This window comes from Centroberyx affinis, unplaced genomic scaffold (assembly GCF_046629955.1).
Source record: "Centroberyx affinis isolate AG114_WGS23_722 - 3 ecotype Tasmania unplaced genomic scaffold, CSIRO-AGI_Caff_v1 ptg001521l_1, whole genome shotgun sequence".
NCBI classification, from domain to species: Eukaryota; Metazoa; Chordata; class Actinopteri; order Beryciformes; family Berycidae; genus Centroberyx; species Centroberyx affinis.
Window position 1 is genome coordinate 173,583 of NW_027279983.1, and position 24,028 is coordinate 197,610.

The following is a 24,028-nucleotide window of genomic DNA, read 5'->3' on the forward strand; positions in this document are numbered from 1 at the left end:
TGATCACCTTTTGTCTTTAATACAAACTTCAGAACAGTCAAATGAGCTTTATCTGTTGAAGACTGAGATAAAAACTGTATTCTATAACTCTACTATGAACCTGGGAAAATATGAAAACAAATAATAATATGCTATATTCAAAATTAAACCAGCCCACATAAAGTAGCTAAGAGAGGAGTTGTAAGATCTCTCCTCTTAGTTGTTGGATTCTGAACTTACAAGAAAGAGATTTACAGCTGAGGCAAGAAAACAGGGAATTGCAACAGTTAATACAAGATGGAGTAAAGGCATGAATGTATCCAAAGCAGAAATAGAATCAGATAGAAGTTACCTCATGTTAGACGTATTTTTTTCAAAGGGTATGAACAAGGTTTGAACAATTCTTTGAACTGGATTCTCTAATTCAAAGCAGAATCAAAAATGACTTCCAAATTTCTGGAGGCTTATTTGATATTAGTTACCAGGTTGTAGGTAGCAGGGCAAATGTCTTTTGTCTTTTAACGGACTAGTAGTTCATGTTCCCTAATAGAAAATAAACTATCCAGGGGCACATGAAAAACACAATTGAAATTCAGTTTTACTCCCCTTTAACAACTTTTAGAGATGACACTTGTAATAAAAAAATGCAAACATGCTGAACACAATTTTCTCTCTCTCTCTATTTCTCTCTCTTGTGTGTGTGTGTGTGCGTGTGTGTGTCCGTGCGCGTGTGTGTGTTTGTGTGTGTGTGTGTGTGAACTAAATTAGCCTTCTTTTACTGCAGGCAACTATATAGGCTACTCAGAGCAATAGACTGAATGCAATTTGGTCATGGCTCAAGGGTTTGATCTATTTGCCTTGTCATTATGCCTACTATCTGGAATAGAGATTACATTTTGCGTAATTAAAACAGAGAGCGGAACAATTACAGTTTAATGAACAAACATTAATTGGACAATATTAATGTTATCAGGTCTATATGATGTATTCATATGCATTCATACTGTAGTTCCATGCCTCATGGCTGTGTGTAAAAGTAATGAAATTGACAGTATTATGCGTATGAGTTATATTGTCAATACTGATGCATTGAGAATTATTGCAAGCATGTCCGTCTTACCAAATGTATTCATTTTCTATTCATCATTTAATCTTTTTTTTTCTCTTTTTCTCTAAAACAAGTAAAACACATGATGTGTGACCCTGGAAGATCTCTCTTTGTCAATGCTGTCCTCACCCAAGGGATAAAAAAATGCTAATGTAGTGAGATAATTTCACTCGTTTCATTTTTTTTTTTCTTGAAACAGATGGCGTTATCTTGAAAAAAAAAGTGCAAAGACTGAATACAGTAGAGATACAGTGGAGTGATTTGTCGTATTCTGCCTTGTTTCATATTGAGACTTTACAGAAAATTCCTGAACCAACTGAAACTGCACTGGAAACAAGTGGGATTATCTCACCTAATTGGCAGTTGTCATTTTCAGGCAGAAATGAAACCAAATGGCTTGTTAAGATGGACATTTTCGCATTCCCTTGCTGAAAAATCAACAGCAGCAATGTTTTAATTTCATTTGTTTCAGATAGATAAAATCATTACGGTTCAACAGCTAGGCCGTCACACCACTAAGGCTTAATTTTAATATCTCATCTCAAGGAGAGTTTGGAGAAGAGACTTACTCATTAAGGTTTTTTTCATGCATAGAGATTATTCAAAATCAAATTTGAAAGTTAACTTTTCCAAGAATGCATCTCTGCATAAATCTGCATTTTGATCAGCAACCTGTTTTTATTCCGTCTTAAAATGACAATAAAAACTGAAACTCATCCTTCCCTTTGCAGAATGTCCCCCTTGTTTTAGGGGAAAAAAGAAGAAAGACAAAATTGTAAACTCAAGACTAGAACACTATGTCTCTTGGACTCTCAGAGTATGTGCCCTTACAAAACGCTGTTCAGCACGGGCCATGTACCCAACCTTCAGATTAGGGCAGCCTAATTTCCTAAACTATTTTTAAAGTGTCTTGTATGGGTAATTGTGATTTACTGTCAGACTCCATTAAAGTCAAGCGGAGTGGTGCGGCCAGAGTGGCGAGGAGAAAATAACCTACAGCAAGACGCCACAGTCAGGGAGAAGGATTGGACAAGACTCAGGCACTGCTCATTTCACGTCCTCCGCTTCAACAGATGACACTCACATTCTGTCATAGTCTCCTATGAAAACAAAATGCAGAACTGTGGTGCTTGAGTAATAACCACACTATCATCCATATCTAAATAAATGTTAAAGAATTGGATGTAGAAGTCTTTTCAGTCCCTCCAAAAAACATTGTGTTTTGATTGTTGGGAATATTGGAAGCCAAACTTGTAGCCCAACTTGCAGTCAAACTTGTAAGCATTTGTTAGTAACATTAGTCGTTTTTCAGAGACTTTGGTTTTCAGCCCCATTGACGGCCTGAACAAATTGTTTCAAAAGTCTGCTTCCAATATATCAATAACAGGAACACAAAGTCCAAATGTTTTTTGTTGGGACTGGAAGCACTTCTGTTCAGCTTCTCAAATAAAAAAAAACTATTGTGCCAAACCTATTTTTGCATACCTGTGGTTATTGTGTACAATACACAATAGTGGGACAAAATGCAGGAAAAGCTTATCTTTAAGTCAATGCGGTCCCACAAAGAGATAAATCCTCTCTCCATTTAAAAAAAAACAAAAAAACAAAAACTCAAGTATTCATCTCTCTCTATTCAACAATTATTTAATCTGCCTGTATCTTCTGCAATTTCAGGGAAGGATTCAATCTTATATGTTTCCTTTCCTTCATTTAGCTGATGCTCTTATCCAGAGTGACAATGTTTCATCCAAGAATCACTGAATTACTCACTCGTCGACTTCCGCAAGGTCAGTGAGCCAGCCCACAACATATGGCTAACACACACTTGCCACGTTCATTTTCAAGCAATCATATCAGGTTCACAGCAGGTCACACCTTATTCAATTAACACGCCTGGAAATTAAACTTTTGTAGTATTTTGTCTTTATGATGAACGATGATTCTATTACAAAAACCATTTATAGCCTCCTGATTGAATTTACTCTCTCAAATTTGCCAGCATGAAAATGTCTAAAATTTCCCCGCAAAACTCAAACGTCAGTTGAGTGCCACAATATTGCTCTGACATAACTTGATATAAGCCAATGCAACAGACACTGTGCTGATGTCATTGTAAATCTGTCTATGTTTGCTTTGTGTGATCAAGTTATTATTCCTTTGTGAGGTCCTAATGGCATGAAAGGCCTGGTGTTCTCTGCATGAATCATTTAGATGAAAGCCTGAGGAGGAGGGGGGAAGGAGCATGAGGCACCTGATGTCAACTTTAATTAGAATCCAGTTTGGGCTGCGTTACCTTGACTTTGAAATCCCAGAATCCCGCAGGGGCAGTGGAGACAGTTCTTGGTTAGAGGATGTGATTAGACTTGGTAATCTTGGCAATTGCTTGATGCAATAGAAAAGAATGGCAAACGCTCGCTAATCACTTTTACCTTGCTTTGTGGTTGGTGTGTACTGTGAGTCTGCACAGTTTACCGTTAGTTGTGTACCACTTGTATCCTGTGTAGACGCAGTGTTCACTGTCCACACCAGTTACGCAATTCATTTTATACACTGCTACTAAAATGGAAACTGAAGTACAGATCTTCAGTCAAGCAGATAATAATCAGTGTGTGGGGATTTTCTCATGATAGGAGTTATTTCACACCCAACACCCCCTATCATCATATTCTGTTCCTTCACGAGTTGCACCTTGAAATTCATAGAAACGGAGCAGTGGCTTCCAAGTGTGGAGCATGGAGCATGACTAGACTGTCTGAGTGTTTTGAATGAAATGTGTCTTTAGAACAGACCCGTGGGAGCCTCAATTCCCATGACGTCCCCGGTGCGTCATAAAAGAAGTCAGGGCACATCACCATCACTTGTGTCTTATTTCTCACTGTTCTGTAGTCTGATGTGAGACATCAGAGCCTGCAGGAGCAGCCCAGAGAGCCACTCTGAAGACTGACAGAATATGAGATGCTGCCGCTGCCATCTTGCACGCATTACTGGCATTTAGCAATCCCATGTTGGACAGGAAACATTATTTCAAATACATGCTCAGATTGTGATAGCCCGGAGCAAATAAACCAAGGCTTATACAGTGCATGCATTTTCATATCATTTGGTGGTCCTTTCACACAGCCTGCTACTGCTGTCCGGGACAAGCTGTTGTAATTTCACAACCATGGACATTGGGTGGTGCGATGCAATTCGGCATCTGTGTTTGTGCTGCATGATGCCCAACGCTGATAGAGACAACAGACAACACAGAAGGGGGAACCACTCAAAACATGCCATTGAGGAGGTCTGCTGATTAAAAACACATTCTGCACTGTTGATTTAGATAGGTTATTGATCCCTAACACCACATCTGCATTTACAATAAGATGTACCTAATTTGACACCTAGTCCAAGGTGTAACATCTCTATAAAATCACAAACAACATATTCAAAGGTCATTTTTTCTTTTGAGATTAATTATGATTAAAGCTGCAGTTTGTGTACTACACCATCAAGCTACATTGGGATTCATGACTATTACCATAGAGCACTGGGAACAGAAACTGTGAGGGCAGTGGAAATGATACACTTAATTACAGGAACAATGACTTTAATGAGATTTAAGCACATATCAATGGATGGCTTCTTATATACAGTATTGTTTGAATGATTTGACACAAATAAGGCATTTCAAGGAATAAAAACAACCTACTGGTATCACATTTTTGGCGAATCAACTGTTTTCAGGGTAGCTGACACGTTACCAAATTTGATTGGTAAAGCCATTTAAGAGGTGAGCAAAGGCATACAAATACCATACAAACAAATGGCAAAATGTACAGTATCAAGACACACAAGTTGTATTAGCAAAATGTCTCCCTCCAACGGTCAGAACACATCATTGTGGAGTAGATCTACATCTTCTACTTAATATATATCCTCGAACTAATCAAACTTTGGCTGTGTTGGGTTATGTGGATAAGAACAGGGAAGATCAATACTGCATCCAGGGACTTGAATGATCATATTTCACCACCATCATAAACAAAGTTCTTGTACACATGAAAGGACAAACAATTTATGTACAATATTTTTCTTCATACAATATTTGAAAAAAACCTGAGGGCTGTCAACTGCTGTACTTGCTCAACCCAATCCTTTAATGCATTTCTCTGCTGTTCCGTGCTTCTTGGTAGACATCTGTCTATTGATGTCTTATGGGGGACGTCAGATGCTCTCCAGATATTAATCCAAATGCACTGACATTCATGTTCCACCTCAAAGTAAAAAAAAAAAGATGAAAATATATTCATCACAAGGTTATGATGATGTTCCCCGCAGGCAGCTCGGAGCGTCGGTATTTTCAATAGCCTTGAGCAGGATGTGCTTCATGTATTGTACATCTTTTCACACTTTAATCTGAGAAGTATTCACACTTCTAAAAGCAACATAAGTTCAATGTCTTTGTTAAAATTGGTCCTGTGACTGTGCTGAAATGAGAAATAAGAGACATTCTTAGAAGGGATGGATATGGCACACAACAGAAATAAATAATAGTTGAATATTATGTTACACATTACCGAGCTTGACAATTAAGACAATCTAGAGAAATGAATCAGCATAGCAGTGTCCCAGTTTAAATGATGAGGCTGACCTGCGAATTAACTCTTATGCCGGAGCGTTTCCCCTGCTTCCAGTCCTCAAAGTGTTAATATGTTGATGTTGTGTATGGCTGAGTGTTCTGACAAGACAAAGCAGAAAATTGAGGGGTTAGAACATGTTGTTGTTAACAAGTCAATTCTCTGTGACATTCAATCCATATAACTAAGCTGTTTTGCTGATGCTACAGTGAGCGTCACAGGACTGTACACTTCTCTCCCACTGTTCTGCAATGAGGTCTTGTTTCCCGCGGTCAAGAGAGGTTATCTTACCCTAGTGGTTTTGATCTTGTTCCCGGCATAGCACATCCAGCCTGAGTTGTCAGGGAGCGTCTTGCATTCCTCCCCCTCCAGGCAAGGCTCCATCTCACACCACCACTTCCCAATTACTATGGATGCTACAGGCAACAAAGACAAGAGAAACTGTGATCCAGGTACCTTTCACCCCAACAGAGAGCAAAATCCGATAGCAGAGCCTGACAGCTTAGGGATGGATATCCATTAGGTGTGAAGTGTTTCTTAATTATCTGAATGTTTTCATATTGAAGGTGGCAGTGAATAACTTGGATATATGTATGTTGTTTGCTTCAAAACACTTGTTTCTGTGCAAAAATGTATTGAAATGCAGTATCTTTAACAGAACTATGATATGGTTATATGCGCATACATTGAGAGACTGAAACTGAGACATTTCAGTGAGTGGGTTGGTAGGTGTGGCTGTGACTTGACTTTAATGCAGGCCATATTTCTTCCATCAGGAGAGAAAATTGCCTTAAATACAGGGTAAGTAGACAGTAAATGGGTTGTAATGCGTGACAGACGAAAAGAATCTGTCAGAGCTGACGCAAAGAGACCTCCAGTTCCCTCACTCAGCTAAGAGATTGTGACAATATTTGCAAAAGGATTTAAGCTAAAAGCCATGCAGGTGAGAGGTTTCCCTGAAGCCAAATACACATTTTAGTAGCGTTAGACCTAAGCGCTAAATCCATTCCTTACAAGAAACTGTAACCCTTGTAGCACACATTTGTCAAAAATGTATGCATAAAACTATCATGGAATATCTAGAAGGTATCTGTGTAATCAATAATGTTATCTCTGCACTTTTTTTGCTTGCTGTACATGCTGTTCTTTATTTCGTTACTTTCCACATACAGCAATCATCTTGACTGTCTGCTGTTGGGTGCATACTAAAGCTTAGCCCTGCAGATCGCTTCTGCTGTCTGTCAGCAACAGAATTTGGATGTGACATTATCCCAGGTAATGTTAATCTTATCTGGGACAAGGCATTGCTTGGATGACTTTGCATAGGCTTTAATATGAACTGATTTCTATACCTTTACAAAAACATAACAATTCAGTCTGTGTAATGCCTAGTAAGATTTTACTTTGCGTATAAATCCAGTACTTGTTACATTGAACTAAGAATAACAATCTGAACTGTTCTTTTCGTCAGTGCACATAAACCTTGATGCAATGCAAATACATTCAAAACACAAAGTAGTCCATCCATCATACTCATGCATCCTTATGACAGCATTTTGTAATAAACCATAATAGTATTTATTTTTATCTATGTCTGCTTCGCCAACTATCATACTCACCATCAACACATGAAGGTCTGTTTCTGGTGGTTCCAGCCACCTTGCCTGGCAGGCAAGAACACTTGACTGTCTGTGACCGCTCCTCAATACGATTCTTATTACAGCATCTGTGAGCAGCAATTACTTCACATGTGCCCCCCTCTGATAAGAAAAACAGACAACAAACTACATTAAGTCAGCATCTCAGGTTTGATCAAACAGAGCAATGGTTTGCCTCTGGGTTTCTGTGGGTTTCTGAGGTCTACATTGCAAGTTTATGCTGATTGCTCAAATACTTTGAAAATATATTTTAAAAAAGGTTCCATGAATATATAGATCTTGTGGCACCATCAATGGATCCTTTTCATGTCACTAATCACAGGTTTATTACATAGGATAGCTATGAAAGCGTCACATGTTTACCCGAAAGAAGAATAATTGGTCCTGTGCTTTATACGCTTTCAGGAAGCGAGGCCCCAGAGGGCTGTTGAAGGTAAAGAGATGAGAGCGAGATGTGAGAGAGCGGGCAGAAAAAGACAGATCTATTAGCAGGAAGACAGGCCTGCTTGAAGGGTTATCATGAATATGAACACTGGCTCCACCGCGCAATTATCACCAAACTACTGACAGTGGCCTAAAGGATGAGAGGACTGGACCAAGCGAACCCTTGACCCACCTCACCCCGCCTCAGCCGCCGGCCCCTCCCACCCACTGCGTTCACACTCTCCACATGTCAGATGTGCACAGCAAAGGACCATCTGACAATTACACCCATCAGCATAAGGCAGGGTCAAGGAGGTTGTTCCAGAGTCGATCGGTGGAAAGTAAAGTGAAACAGAGAGAGAGAATATCCCACTAGCAAGCCAACTGTCAAAGTGATCTGAGTGATCATGTTTGACAATGAGCTACTGATCTGTGAAATGTGTCATAGCTATTTTTGCATATATTTGTTTGTTAGATTCGAGCCTTTGGGTTTATGAGACCCTGTAGTTCTGATGCAGAGCTGTGTCTTAGTAAAAATACCACGCATATAAACAGTAAGCCCACTGTAGCTGCAGCAGTGATTAGTCGACTAATTATAATTGGTTTGGCCTCTTTGATTAGTTGTTAAGGAATTATTTTATGTTTTTTTCAGGTTGAATAAGGTGTTTTTTGAAAAACTGTAACCACATCTTTAGCAAGAAAAACAAGCTTGCATTTATCTTTAAACCGCAGATCTTAAAGGGTCATTTGGCATGAAAAATAATATGGTCAATATTGTTGGGAAAGTAGTTTTCGGATTTGCCAATAAACGATTTGACAACTGAGAATTTCATGTGGAAACCACTGCTTTATGTTGGATTTTTCTTCAGGGAGACTGACTCTTACATGGTGAATGTCTGAAACCACATTTTCTCAGCCAAATCAAAGCCAAGCTAAGCAGTAAAGTAGCTTAAATTCAGAAAGGAGAGAGAGTTGTGTGTCAGTTTCAAGATATAATTGAGCCATCATGTGAGCTCCTGAGGGGATTAGCCAACATAGCCCCTCTTGACCCCCTGGATAGAGGTACATCACTGGGCTTGCTCTCACACTCTACTCTCTCATCTCTACCACATTTCATTAGCACAAGTGATCATAGACAGGTTTTTACCTGTCCTAAGCATCTCCTTTCACATTTTACCTCAACAGAACTCAACATTCCCATGTAATACAGACACTAAATTCAGGGTGAGATTCTTCCAAGTTGACGTATACCTGTTTTTAAATATGCTTGAGCCTAGGTAAACAAGAACTATCACAAAACAGCACCGGCGCCAAGTTGAAGATGGCTCAAGGTGTTAATCGGTGTAGGTATTTTTAAGTGATTAGACACAACGTTAATTGCCTTAGTTTAATTCAAGGGGAGGAAAGAATTAAGAAACCTTGTCTTTTCCCTGTTTTTTGCCAAGTCTGTTAAGTTTCTTGGGGTTATCATGACTCCTGGCGTTGCGTTTCAGAAAACATCAACAGCCTTTGGTTTAACTGAAAATATCCAGATCCTGTAGCCAGTCTGGGAGAATGTTGCTTGCTGTCTGATGCACTCAACAAAAGGGCATGTCTGCACAACGTTAATCATGATGTACCAGTGGAAGCAGTGGGGCATCATTTGAAAACAACAGCCCACAGGGGTTTGTTCTTCTTAATGCATCTCCTTAATTGCATAAGACAGCCCCAGATTTCCTCTTTGATCTATTAAAAACACACTACTCAACAGAATTAACTCTCATTGCTTGTTGCAAGCAAACAGAACAACGAATCGGGATACTCTATATTTGGAAATCATCACCTCTGAAGAATACATTAAAATCAAATAAAAATGCAAATCAGCTTGGTATTTCCAGCTGGCAGGTGTACTGGGTACCTTTAAACAAAAGTAATGCAATACTGATGAGCGCTCTTCAAGTTCACCCATGGTTTCAGCCTGCGAGTACAACACGCTGCATGCTCCGAGACCCCATCTTTGCATTATAAATATTTCAGAGCGAGATGGAGAATAACATGGCTTGAGATGAATACTCTCATCAGGTAAGGGCTGGAGCCATGCAAGGGTATAATTGTTTTCTCTATTTCCATTTCCCCCCATTATCAATGACTGTGAACAAAGTCAGTCTCCCAAATGACAAACGGCTTCAGCAAATCTTAGTGTATATGTGTGTGTACCCAGTTTTTGTGTGTGTGTGTGTGTGTGTGAGAGAGAGAGAGTGTGTGCAAAAGATATATAGAGAGACAAAGACAAGGAGAGAATGACAGAGTGAGTACGTGTATTATCCTATTGTGTGTGTGTGTGTGTGTGTTGCGTGTGTGTGTGTGTGTGTGTGTGTGTGTGTGTGTGTGTGTGTGTGCTTTGCCTCTCCAGCAACATTTTGATTGACAGGGAACAAGGGTCACACAGAGATTGTCATTCTAAGGGGTCAGAGGTGAGACAGAAGCAGAGGGTCTCAACTGGAACTGCCCGGTTTTTGCTGCTATGCTCTGTGCTCCTGCCTCTTCATTACTCCGAGCTGCAGGGGCTGTCAGGTAGGGAGGTGATCACCTAGAACCTGCGCCCAACAGGTCACAGCTCATTCTGGGGTCTAAAAAAATAATTTTAAACTCTATTAGGACATTATTATTATAATGATTATTATTAACTCTGCCTGTTATTAAGAGACTAGTGATTTGTTAGATTTCTCAAGATGTTATCTTAAAAATTTAACAGTGAGAGTAACTCGGCTTTTCTGAAGTCGAACTCTCAGGCACAATACACAACATCTCACAGAAGGATCTGCTTTGTTCGGTTTACTAAGTTGAATTTGTCAGAGCACTTGATTGTAATACTATTATCTATACAAATTACAACACCTGGCATCACCAGTGTCTCAGTTTCTGGCTGGAGAGTGAATACAGATGAGTTGACCGACTCCGGCACAGTGACTCACGCTGACAGCCAACAACATTGCATCAAAATCCAATGAGTTATGGACAGCAAGCCTAGATGAAGGCGAGTACTGTCAAATCATGCATGACATAGACACAGAACACAGATTCAAAACTCCGTGATTCTGGGGTTCTGCCTGCTTAATGAATGTGAGCAGAGTTCATATGGGACCAATAAACGGCTCTTCACAAGTGATGAAACAGCTATTGCACAGAGGAAAGTGGTCAGTCTATCTCAATAGAAATGTCACTATGCAATAAGTATGCAATGACTTGCTGTCTACTGTAATGAGCCCAGACTGTGAGGTTGTCTCTGGAGGGGCTGATACCAAGTATACTGTTTGAATGGCGACACTCTTCTGCCATCTGTTCCAGGCGTTTGGTATAGTAAGTGTGTAGAAATATATGTGTATACAGTTCTGCAGACTCTGAATACTATCTACCATTTGGGTACAGCTTACTTAATTGCCAAAGTGAAATACGTGGATTTTCCTCTAAATCTCAGCATATGACCGAATGGATAACATTGAGAGTGGTGACTGTTGCACTCCATATACCATCCAAATGGAAAGCCTAAGGGACTCAATTTAGCAGGTAACCTGTCTCTCTCCTGGGGCTTTGGATGCACATGATTGGCAGCCAGTAGCACTGTGTGTACACCCCTCACTGGATGCGCGCGCGCGCTCATACACGCACACACGCACGCACACGCACACACACGGAAGTGCTGTGTGACTATGTATCTAGATAAGTGCGTGACATTTGAATAACCGCGTATCAGCTCAGAGTCAACGTTACATGTAGTTGATTATTTTGTACCCTGAAAGGTTCCTCTCCATCTCTGCCACTGTAGCAATTCATTTAGAAGAAACAGCAGGTCCTGATCTCCAAACCACAGCAGCCCATGTTCCAGAGCAGCATGCCTGTCACCTTTAAATGGGAAATGCATCCAAGGTGACCCATAATAGGCTCCACTTTCTCTGTTCATACTCTCTGCAGACATCCAGCCAGCAGGCTACAGCGGTTCTGTCACTGACGGGTAATGGGACCGCCAGATTAGAGAATGTCAAATTAATGCAGATGGAAGACAGTAAGAGGCACAAAACATGTGACTGCATGGTGTCAAATTGAGTGACTGTTTTTTTCCTTCCTTCTGTTAAAACATCTGAAGTCCCTGTAGTCTGTTGTTATTCTAGACCTAAATGCTGGGGGGAAAGTGAGTGACAAGGAAGCAAATATTGCTTGATAAATTGTATGCTTTTCATGACAAAATTTGGTTCCTAGCAGAAAAAAGAAACACACAGAGGATGTGTGTAACGATCAAAATTTTGGCAGATAAGGTGACATAGAGAGGAGTGTACTGGTGTAAATTGTATGAAAAAAATGGTGAGAAATTTTTGAATTTATAATGCATGTTCGGAAAATTAACAGTGGTTTGGAACTGCTTCAAATATTAAAAGGTACCAACACTTAGAATGCAGACTTTTCTTAATAAATATATATTAGACATCAAACTATGATGAGCTATTCTTGTTTGAAATTTTGTTTTGTTAATGCTTGTGTGTGTGTGTGTATGTGTGTTTACCTGAACTCTGCCAGAGAAGAAAAACAGCAGAATCTACCGCCAAAGAAAAATACCAATTGCTACTTTGAAAAAAGCACTGTCCATGACAAATAAAAGCATAGAAATTCATGAAATATGTCTGGCAGTTTTGACAGTGTGTGTAACACAAGGAGGCCAACAGATTGGTCCTGTGCAGCGGGCCACTCAAGATGGGTGGTACTTTATTGAAATGCAAAATGACTACTCAGACAACTGAGCTGGTATTGTTTTAAGATGCATGAAAACTGCATGGAACAGAGGAAGCAGAGAGAGAAGGGGAATGGGTTTTTCATTTGCATGTGAGCCTCAAAGCCCGTCTCCTCCGTTGTCACACACAGCACAGGCCCAGGACACTGCAAGACTGGTACTGATCAAGGGCATGAAATGATATTCTGACTCTCGAGGAGCAGGATCCATATATGAAAAACACTCATGGTTATTTGGTTTTTATGGCAGAGATATGTGGCTTGTTGAGCGTGACAGCAAAGTACTGTACAATAGCAATCATACAAGAGCTTCCACGTCAATAAAACAAAGACAAAAAAAAATAATCTATACTATCTACACCATCTCAGCGTTGCATAAGTTGCCTGGTGTTTTTTGTGGAAATGGGCAAACAGAAAGATTCAGAAGTAGAATTACATCTTCTTTCACTGCGTTGTCATTCACTCTTAAATGTCAAGCTGTGTCTGTCCTTCTATCGAGCCCTTTCCCTAACTGACAAATGTCCAGAACTGGTATTTCATATTTGTAGATCGTCTGCCTGATGAAAGAGTTACATTCAGCGTGAAGAAAAGGAAACGCAGATAGACTCCAGTCAAAGAGCCGTCAGAGAGCAGCTGCTCGGCTCTGATGTGACTGTGGGACCTCTCAGGGCCGGGACAGACAATCTATGCAGGATACTAATGCGCCTGCAACATGCCAACTGTGTAATAATGCATAATACAATGCCTAAATGACCTTTCATTCAGTATGACATGCAGTCTCATGGGTCAGGAGCAATGATTATGTAAGACTTGCAAGCTGACAATGCTAGAAATTGGAGTTGAAGGAAATGGTTCTTTACCAATTCAGTGTGACACAACAACGATGTGAGCAGATTGTGTCGTATGATCAACATTTTGATCACATCTTATAATTCAGATAATGTTGGTATTAAGGTATAGCAAGATATTTTCAGAACCTACATTACAAAATGTTTTGAATTAGACGTTGGAGATCTGTTTGACGTGCCTATAGATACATTTTCTTTTCACTATACACTGCCGCTTGCTGTCTCATAAAGCTTTGTTGAATGATAGGACTCAGTATCAGATCATAATAGCAAACGATAAGAAAGTAAGAAAGTATGAAAGTATGAAGTATGAGTATTTTTCCATGTGAGACAGGACCTGAAATGACTCAATCGGTCTTCCTGTCATGTGATAACCACATATTGTTCATATCTGACAAAGTTTTTCTTTTTCTCATTTTTTTCCAGTTACACTATTTTGCATTCATGCATATTCCAATGTCTTTAGGTGAGGTAATTGGATCTGTAGTTTAAATATGCAAGAAGACTTATGGCACACCAAGGAGATATTAGAGGCAAAAAGAAAAAAAAAAACAACTCAAATCTGCAATGGAGCCTGATAAACCCAATATTAATTACCTTGCTTATTTCTCATACTACCCTCCCCCTTGGAACCAATTAGGAAGTTGAGATGCTTCTTTTCAATTTAATGAGGTCTAAGTAATGATTATGAATTTCATAATCCTGCCAAGCATTTAAAATAGGCTAGTGGAACCACAAAGGCAACGCCATATAAAATGATCTTTCAAGCATAATTCCCATTCCGCAAGAAGAAATATTCCTTTCATTCAGAAAATCGAAAAATGAGGAAATTAGGTCCCATTTTCACCATTATAAACACAGAGGATGGATTAATACAAGTAATTTTTTGTTCCCCACGCTGATAAAGTTTTGTGGTGGGTGGGGAAGATCAGTCTCCATTTGTCGGGCGTTAGTCACATGCAATATCTCAGAATCTACTGACCCAGTTTTGACCACATTTTAATGAATGATGCTTCTCACAATTGGGTCACAAAATGGACAAAATCTAAATTCCACTAACAATGGCCAACAGCAGCGACAAAAGTGACAAAATCCCATTCATTGTCTAAGGAGCAGGGAGCAGCCGAGAGTCGGCACAGTATGAAAATCCCCCACAATCCAAAAAGCCAGTCAGAGAGGGAGTGAACGCCCTGTGACATGAAAAGTTACCTTGCTATCGTTTTGGATTTTTTGTTTTTTGTTTTTTTTTAGTTCAGTTGTGTGGCAGAGCATCTCTCCACCCTTCCCCAGTGGGCTAGATGGCGAGCGAGGCAGTAGGTTCGCTCTTTAGCTTGGCAGGGAGCAAATTTGCAAATGTGAGCTGGAACAATCCAGCAGCACACACGAGACAATACTAGTCTGCTATTTTCATATTGGGAATTCACTGGAGAGTTTTGGCCTTCTGTATTCCATGATATAATATTTGCAAACAATGTGGGCACAAGCTATTATTAATTAAGGTTTTTTGTTTCATGGGGAAAATGTTAAATTGAAAAGGAACAATGGTCACACACTGTAACCCACACAGGCTTGTGCAACCACCGTATTTAACACTGAAATCAACAATTACTCTCAAGTGAAGTGATGATGGGATCCATTCTCTAAAGCCTGTTCCATCACAACGGGGTGTTTTGATTTTCTAGCAAGGAAAAAAAGAAAAAGGCTTTTATTAATTAACAGACATTTTAAGTGCTGTCACTGTGCAGGGTTGTAACTCAACGGGAGCCAGCAGCTGCCATGGTTTAAGGGTTTGTCTCCCAGTGGTGTAACACATGCTAAAAATGTACAGTATGCACTCACGGTATTGTAAGGTGCTTTATATAAAAGTAGCACTGCATGCTGCTAAAGTCCCCTCTCCTTGTTTTACCCAGACACAATTCATAGTAATGAATGTTTAATACTAATTACAGCTAACATCATCATTAGAAATTAATTAATATGAAAAATGAATGTCATCCATAAAGTACTTATTCATTTTCAAGTGTCTAAATACTACAGACAGTTCACAAGGCTCAGCTGGCACATTAACTTACCAGACCATTGCCTAATGTTACCAATGTATTGATTTAGTTTGGATTTTGCGTTTATAATGAGACCGTGCCAAATGCATCCCTTTTCACTGGTATGTAAGAGCAGAACCATTTCTGATTTAAAGCAAAATGAAAGCGTTTTATCAGGAGTCAAGGATCCAGAGTCAACTAACCTTCAGCTGTCACAATAACAACATATTTAACAAATTGCTGGTGACGACTGTATGAAAAACACTGAAACTACAGTAAATACTAAAGCCAAATTTGTCGCACTACTCTCAGCATTTATTTCACAGTGGTAAATGCAAAACAGCCTCCTTTATGTTGATGATTTCTTGGAGAAACACTTGGCTAAAGGCCACAGTGCATGGTAGTAGTGCCCTAACACGCTTATTAATGCATGGGGATTGTGATGAGTGGCTAAGGCAAAGAACAGCTGGCACAGTCACGAGAGAGAGAAAACTGGCTAATTAATTAAGCTGTGGGCCACAGAAATTCATTTTGTATATAAGCGTTGTGACCACAAACCATAGCCCCTGCACAGAACTGGTTGAACAACTTCAATTAAACACGCTGTTTAAACAAATATCCACAAGCTGAGAAGAGCTCTCTATTATGAATAATTCATAGACTGAAAGAGGAAATAAATGGGAAACACTGTGAAATCTGTAAAGCCTATTTGTAGCTCTGAGCATACAGTAATAATTAGGACGCTGTTTGTCCATAGTTTCATTTACTTACATTTTTTCTGTTAGGCCTAGCCAAGGATATGTCACAAATTGTTTATTATTGGAAAAATATAAGATACAACACAAGCTGAGCAAGCTTTGCCCCTACTTAAGACAGAGCCGTAACAGCAGAGGAAATCCACTGTGGATTGTAGATAAAGGGAAGTTTTTATGTGTTGTGCAGAATGGTCAGTGGTCTCAGGTTCCAGGTCTCCAAAGCCAGTGTCAGTCCTTAGGGGTCACTGTGGCGTGTGCAGCAGCATTGAGACAAAGTGGGTTTGGCGAGCTCCAGATGTGGAGGGGCCTGGGGCTGAGGCTGCATGCCACTTCCCATTGGCACTGCAGCGGAGCAGGGATGAAACTAGTGAGAGCATGGTTGAGAGGAGGACTAGGGGAGGGGTGGAGGGAGATGCATGTCAAAATAATGTGCCTCCAGGATGCATTATATAAGGCTATTAAACTGTCAGTGTCTAAAACCGTGCATGGAGGGATACAACCTTTGTTTGTGACAGCCGAAAATCCATTTTTCATGTTTGTTTCATTGTGAGCTACCAGCAAGTGGTTTCCTTTGTTGGAGAGCGTAGAAAAAAAATCCTGATCCTCTACTCCTCACTCAAGCTCATGAAAGGGATACATGTGGGATTTAAATGGGATTTTCACCCCGGAAATAAATGAAACGAGGCGTATTCCATATACTACAGGAAAACTGTATGTTACTGTTGCTTAACATGTTTAAAAGATACATCTCCGAGAGGCGCTGACTACGCTGAGAAAGGAGGATAACTGGATGGAAGACTCTCATGGCAGGTGATAGTGTGAGGAAAGAGGAGAGCAACGGATGTAACACAGAGTGATGAATTTCCGGGTAAAGTCAGAAAAAATTAGAATATAGAGTGGATACTTAGTGGTTAATTCAAGCCCATTACTGCTGGTCACATGCCCAGTGTTGCTGCTATGTGTCATATCTCTTTATGCACCTTTAGTTATAGCTGCACATTTACAGCAACAAAGAGTAAAGAGATCTGTGGCCGCATTGTGTTGGGAATTGATGACCTTTCACTAGTGAATGGTTTGACCGTGCCAGGCCGACTGTAGGTGGGAGTAAGTTCATGAGAGTGAGGCCACCTCAGGCTTTCACTATCTACTCTTTGTCTTACTCCCTGCTAACACCTCCACATGGTGCAGAGTGTCACCAATGGCACTATTTCTTCTACTGGAAACACACTTCCAGGCTTTTTTTATTCACATTCAAAACACCTTCATGCCTTTTGCAATGGAGCATACATTACAGCCTCTACCAAATACCATACAGCATTTTCAGAAATGTTTCCTCCTTTGTGAAATATGTGTGATACAAAGCTTGTTTTTATGTCTTGAACAGACTGACAACAAGGCCAGTGATACGCAGTTGTTAGTAGAGGGGTCCCTTTTTTTTTGAAAAACAAAACAATTTTTTAAAATATTTTTTGGTATCCTAGGGACATGTTTGGGGGTGGGGAAATGCATGACCCTAAAAACAAAATCTCTGCCCAGCACTTTATGGATACACGACAAACACAATCTGTTCTCTTTTGTGCACCGTTCACGCTCTTTGCACCGAATAAATACAGCACCTTATGAATCATACCGCAGAGAGCAACACTGCCTGTACCAGAAAAGCAGAGAATAGCCCTAAGCATATCTGAGAGAGTGGCAGGCAGCAATCTGTAAGTACAGCTGTAGGGTGGAAAGCAGGCCACCTTGTCCGAATCACTGAGCATACACAAGCAGCTACTCAAGGGTCATCCAACTAATGGACTTTTGGACACACGTTCTTGGCAATAAGGCTGCCAATATGTCAGTGCACCGGTGGAACAGTTGCTTATACCCTGTCAAAAGAAATTATTATTGTGACCACACTTGGAGTCAACAATGCATTGCTGTTGATACATTTGTAATCTGCCTGTCTCATACTACAGGTCTTTCTACCTTTTCATACTACAGGGTTTTTTTTTATTGACAGCTAATGATTTATCTGTTTTTTGGGACATAATGTTAATATCAGGTCACCATTTTGCCGCTCCAAAAGTATTTGTCAGTATGTGTGATTGACTTGGTTTTATAAACACTATCTCCCCATAGACCTAAGTTTCTATTGGCAAGGACACAAGTGATCTCTAGCCCTCTGTAATCTCAATTTCCTCTGGTAATACCAGTCACTGTGAACTTGTGGCATTTCACTGGCTTTAATGATTGGCCCAATGGTCTACAACCAATGGCCTTCTTGCCACCAATTCATGACCCGTCAACCCCAATCCTCCCACCAATCCAACAGGCACACAACACACAGCACAGAACAAATGTCCCAGTGTCAGAATCAATCTAGACAGGCATCCCATCCTCCTCTCATAAAACTGGCATCTCATTTATCCGGAGTGAGGACAAGCCATACTATGGTAAATGGAATGACAGGGCATTTACACTTTTAGTAGCAGAGGATCCAGAGGGATCTGAATTGTAAGCTTTGAACTCTTTTTCCCCCAAAGAGGGAGCTGAATGCACATTTGAAATATTAATTCCATTTACCTTTTGTTGACATGAGACCACTTTCTACAAAATATCCTATTTGTGCGTATCTGCTTTTTTGTAGCATTTGTTCACCTCCAGTACCCATGTGCAGACATGAGTAATGAAATGAAGGTGTTGGAAAATGAAGTCTTCTGACTCACAATATTGTAGTTCGTTGACTAGACCCCTCGCTGATAGGCTCGAGGTGCACCGGTGCATAGAGGAAATAACAGGCACCAAGGACCTGCACACTCATGCAGCTACCACTCCCTTTGAAGTTCTGACTGCATTCAGCTTCCTCTCTTCTGCTGAAGCCTGAGACCATCATTTTTTTTTTACGATATCTGTAACTCATATCTGCCTGCAGAAAACAAAAGTTCCACCGAAATTTTTCGATCAGATTCTATTCAGTTCAATTTCACAGAGAACCGAATCACACAAATCAAAACGAGGGAAAGTACTGTAGCATGAATATCAACTGTAATAGCTCAGGAGGGAAAGTGCAATGGCACTGTCTATCTCTGTGATCTTCAGTACATAAATTGTCGTGTTATCAAGGCAAAATCTTAATGAAAAACAGCCACGGTGTGATCTGTTTATTAATCCAACCTTAACCGCTAATGTATTAATGCATTTAATGACTTCATCAAATCCTGATGGAAATATACGTATATATAAGTACAGCACCCCCATTTCAGAGCAAGATAAATTGTGTGTTATTTCCTCCAAGCTTGTAACAGTCTAATTCAACACATACAGTAAGCAACCAAACCCAACATGCCACAACAACAGTACTGCACTCAAGGGGCAATGGCCATTTCTCCTAACACACACTTATCAAACCATCAATCTACTGTCAGTAATACCAGCTGCAATAACCCAAGCTTTTCTGCTTATTTTGATGCTGGGGCTTTTGTGAAGTTGCATTAACCAGATGGTGCAGACTAGGAGTGAAAGCGTTGGAAGACTCACCAATCATGTGAATGGTGGTTCGTCCTGGCCTTGTCCCATGATGCTGTTGGATGGTGTCATAGAAAGTGGCCTGACACAGCTGAATGGCAGTCACACTGACCCAGAGGCACAGGCAGAGCAGCCAGGACATGACAGGACACATCTGCTAAGGACCAGGAGAGGTGGAGTCAAAACAAACTACATCATGTTCTCAACCTATGAACCCACCCCCCACCCCCAACACACACACACACACACACACACACACACACACACACACACACACACACACACACAGAAACAAACATACACACAGACACACACACTGTCTCTCTCCCTCTTTCTTAACACACATACTCTTCCAGAACAAAAAAACAAAAACATTTTTTTTTGCACTTGAACATTGGTCTATAATTGCCCTTAACGCCCCTCAGTGGGATCTTTTAGTCATCAGCATTTATCATTAGCATGATTATATAAGTATGAGCTCTTCGCTACTCGTTCTTCCTAGTTTGCCCTGTCTTGTCCCTGAGCCACAGCGCAGAAAATGTGGAGTGATCCCTGGGGAGTTTTTCCATGCAGCAGAGATTTCCCCTGACAGGCTGACTCCCTTCAACTCCTGAGCTGTGCTCCTGCCTTAAAACTAAAATCAAACTTAAAAAAAAAAGATAAGATTTCGCAAGCAGCTGGCTGCCAAGGCTTTTCTGTGTCTGTCACTATCGGAATAATGTGACAGTGACACAGCAGTAATAGGAATCAAAAGCCTTGTAATGTTTCACCATGCTGTTTAGATAAGAAAAAAAATAGAGCAACAGCGAGGCAGGCTCCCGGTTATAGCACAGGGTTTGGCTGTGGAGGCATTGTATGAAGGAAATAATACAACACACAAAAATGTATTCCAGCCCTCAGATATTTTAATCATTCCATGTCCACTTGATCGCAAACAACTTATGCTTGTGCTGTCAATTGGTATTATATTATCACTCATCTCTTTAAATGTATTCATTTATGTCATAATCAGATAAGATTCTTTAAGATGCATTTAGATATAATTTCTTTAAGATATGATTTCAATACTTTATTGCACTCTTACTCTCTGACAGCATCAAACTTTTATTAATCCTCTCTGATGTAAAAATGTGCATTCATAACAATTAAAGCCATCAAGGTCCATGCACTGGCATAAATGCAGTAGATGCTCCCAGACCATGACATTTAGACTGCAAAATACTTTTGATTCCTTTCAGATTGTATCCATTGTGCTTCTATGCATCCAAAGTGGCAATACACCCAGATAAGATAAATAGCTCATGAAAAGCTTAAAGGAGATTGTAATTCCCAGCATATTCAGTATTTTAACATATTATGGACAGGATGTCAGAAAAATACATAAATGTACCGCACATCAACTGAGACAATATGGCATAGCTCATTATGATTCATTGTGTGTTTATGTAAATTGCATTTTAAATGCTACAATGTGCAGAGTCCACAGAGTTGTTTTTTTCTGATGAAATACAGATTTATTTATTTCATGCAGAAAGCTAAATCTCCTAACAAAGACATGAATGAAGTCTTTTTTCCCAGAGCAGAAATGAGGAAAAAAGTCTTACCTGAGCAACCCAAGCAAGAGTATATAAATATCTCAACAGAATGACTTAAATCCATCCATGATGCTGCTCATGCTGATCCCCTCCAACAACTCTGTGAATCTGGCTCGAGGAGGGAACTCCACTGACTCTGCCTCCCCGCTCCACACTTTGATAGCAACAGTCCAGTGATTCAGAAATGACAGTCAAGCCGGAGTCAAGGAATAGATTTACAGCTCTTTCAATTCCACCTTTGAAATATCACCGCTGTCCCTTGAGGAGCTGCTGCCACTAACACAGAATTCATTTGCCCCTTTGCATTTATAGGCACGTGCGGAGTGCTCCTTAATTAACTGTAGTGGAATCTCTTCTTTCACCGTCTGCATCCTTCCAGTGAGAGGCAGCCTCTGAGCATCCGATCTAGCTGTGTCCCCCTCAGCGAGCACTAAGTAACGAATGTTCCTCTACAGCCCGGCTGAGTGTAAAGACTGTATCACATGTCTTAAAGCCAGACTGCCTCTGGATTGCACAGCATGGTGGGATTCCACCTGATCATTAGCTTCTGTCAAATGCAAATCAGTTAGACTGGCACCACTCACGTAGCTGTGACCACCTGATTAACAATTATTTACATTTAGAATGGATTTTCTTTATCTCTTGAGGCAAGATTTCCTTTTATTGGGTTCCTTTTTTAATGTTATTTTCTACTCTGCAAGTAACTGCCTTACACAAATTCTAATAATAAAATGCTTAACTTTTTTTTTTCCAAGAAGGATTCCAAGGCATTATTTTTTAGGGACAATAATTTGAGGGGGGGAAAAAAACAAACCGTAGTGTGTTGTTGGTGACAGGTGCATAAGAGAAGATTAGGAAGCAAAACATCTTCACATGTTGAGCTGAAGGAAATTGGAAATTGGAAGCCCACTGTGTTGAGTCTTTCCTTAACGATCATGCCCATTCGGCTGTAGGTAATATTCACGTACAGTGGAGGGATTCATCAGTCTATGATGGAGATTTAATGGTGACCTTAGGAAAGAAGGGGAGGTGAGTGCTGTTACTCAGAATAAATCAGCCCTAATCAGTATGTGTGAGAAATTGTTCTGTCCCCTCCATCCGCTACCTTCACTACATGGTAAGCTCTGCCGTTGCATTGTGTCTGGATTTTGGGTTTTTTTTATCGCTGGCATGCAGAACATGCCCAAGGCCTGCAGCTCACACTGCCATCACAATGACATAAAGACTTCACATTTTATTTTGATGTTTGCTCAGGAAAGACAGGGTGCATTCCCAATTCAGGAAGGGGTGAAGAATACCCAGGGTGAGGAGAACAGTGCCAAACTAACTGCTTGAGATGTAGACACACTAAAGGTCCACAGTCTGAGGCTTTGGCATGGTCAAACTCCCTCTGATGGGGGTTTGGGACATAAAAAGGGGAAACAACACAGCTTCTGAAGATGAGGCAATCATTTGTCGCAGATAGAGAATGTGCCCATGTTGAAACAGCGCTGCACTTAACTTTATTCAGCACATCTGTTTCACAGGGGACGCTGGTCAGGACATGGGAAGCTTGATATCTCAGACTGAGGTTGTGGGAGAAATCTCTATTTGTTGGTTAAAAAACAACAATTCAGCGACAATTCAGTCCACACGACCATCAGAAAATTAACAACAGAAAAAGAGAACCTTATATAAAATCCAAGGGGCGGAATTAGCAACCCCACAAGTGATAACAATAAAGGTAATTACAAGTAGACCAATATCTGTACAGGAAATATTACTGAAGGAGGTGAAAAAAATTCTACTAGTCTAGTGTAATTACCTGTATTGTAATCACCTGTGGGGTTGCTACTCCCACCCCTTGGATTGTATATAACGTTCTCTTTTTCTGTTAATTGTCTGATGAAGATTGTGCAGACTGGCGCGTCATGTAACTAATGAATAGAGATTTATTTTATTTTGTTGAGAGAGTGTCGCGCCTTCTTTAGCTTGGTATGCATTTTTACATTTAAGGCAGCACCTCTTCTCTTGTTGCTCGAGCGCGGATTCACAAACTGAGGACCCAGTAGAAAGGCTGATGATGAACTTATTAATAATGTTGATCGTCAGCTTTGTGGAAAGGGAAATTTTGACTTAAAATGACATTAAACTTGACTCCATAAAGGTTCTTCAAGATCTTTAACACCATCAGGAACACTTGGAAAAAAGTATTATACAATCAAACTTGCCATAAACTTCTGAAACAAACTTTAAACTTTATGAATGACCTAGATCTCTAATTTCTGGGAATACTGTACATATTATAGGTATGTGATAAACCTAGAGTTTACTACAGGAAAATAGACACTGAAAACACACACACACACACACTGGACAGAGGTTGCAGCCCAGTGAAGTGATAGCCCCAGATCCGTATGTGATTACAGTATGTATTTTTTATTCACAAACATGTTTTTGGAGATAATGCATGTTGTGGACATACTGTGGCCAAACCATCTCAGAATTGACAAGGTTTAGAGTTTATTGAATTATGGGTATTATTTCCATCTTAAAATAATGATTTCAGAAGTCATGGGAACCTTCAAAGGTACTTCAAAGGTAAGATGACCAAATTTATATGTAGGTGGTAAGTAGATCAATATCACACACTTCACTCGCTGGTTTGCTTGCTTTGTTTGATGCTTTGTATGAGCTACAGCTTTTCTATTGTGATACATGATACCAGGAATAGCAGGTAAGGTAAATGTTACA

At 40.2% G+C, this 24,028-nt stretch overlaps 1 protein-coding gene across 1 annotated transcript; it reads right to left on the minus strand.

Moving 5' to 3' along the window:
- Nucleotides 1-5,774: 5,774 nt before the first annotated feature.
- Nucleotides 5,775-19,854, minus strand: LOC139650626 (chemokine-like protein TAFA-1). The gene is made up of 4 exons (XM_071527348.1): nt 19,713-19,854; nt 7,326-7,466; nt 5,998-6,122; nt 5,775-5,807 (listed from the first exon to the last, which is right to left on the minus strand). The coding sequence occupies exons 1-4, from the start codon at nt 19,852-19,854 to the stop codon at nt 5,775-5,777; spliced, it is 441 nt and encodes a 146-aa protein (XP_071383449.1).
- Nucleotides 19,855-24,028: the final 4,174 nt, after the last annotated feature.

Bases quoted from the DNA above. Each gene is read 5' to 3' on its own strand.
- LOC139650626 (XM_071527348.1), bottom strand. From the start codon at position 19,854: ATGTGTCCTGTCATGTCCTGGCTGCTCTGCCTGTGCCTCTGGGTCAGT. The intron at 6,123-7,325 runs GTGAGTATGATA...TGTTGCCTGTAG, and splicing joins CAGACCTTCATGTGTTGATG to CATCCATAGTAATTGGGAAG. The intron at 5,808-5,997 runs GTAAGATAACCT...TTGTCTTGTCAG, and splicing joins ACAAGATCAAAACCACTAGG to AACACTCAGCCATACACAAC.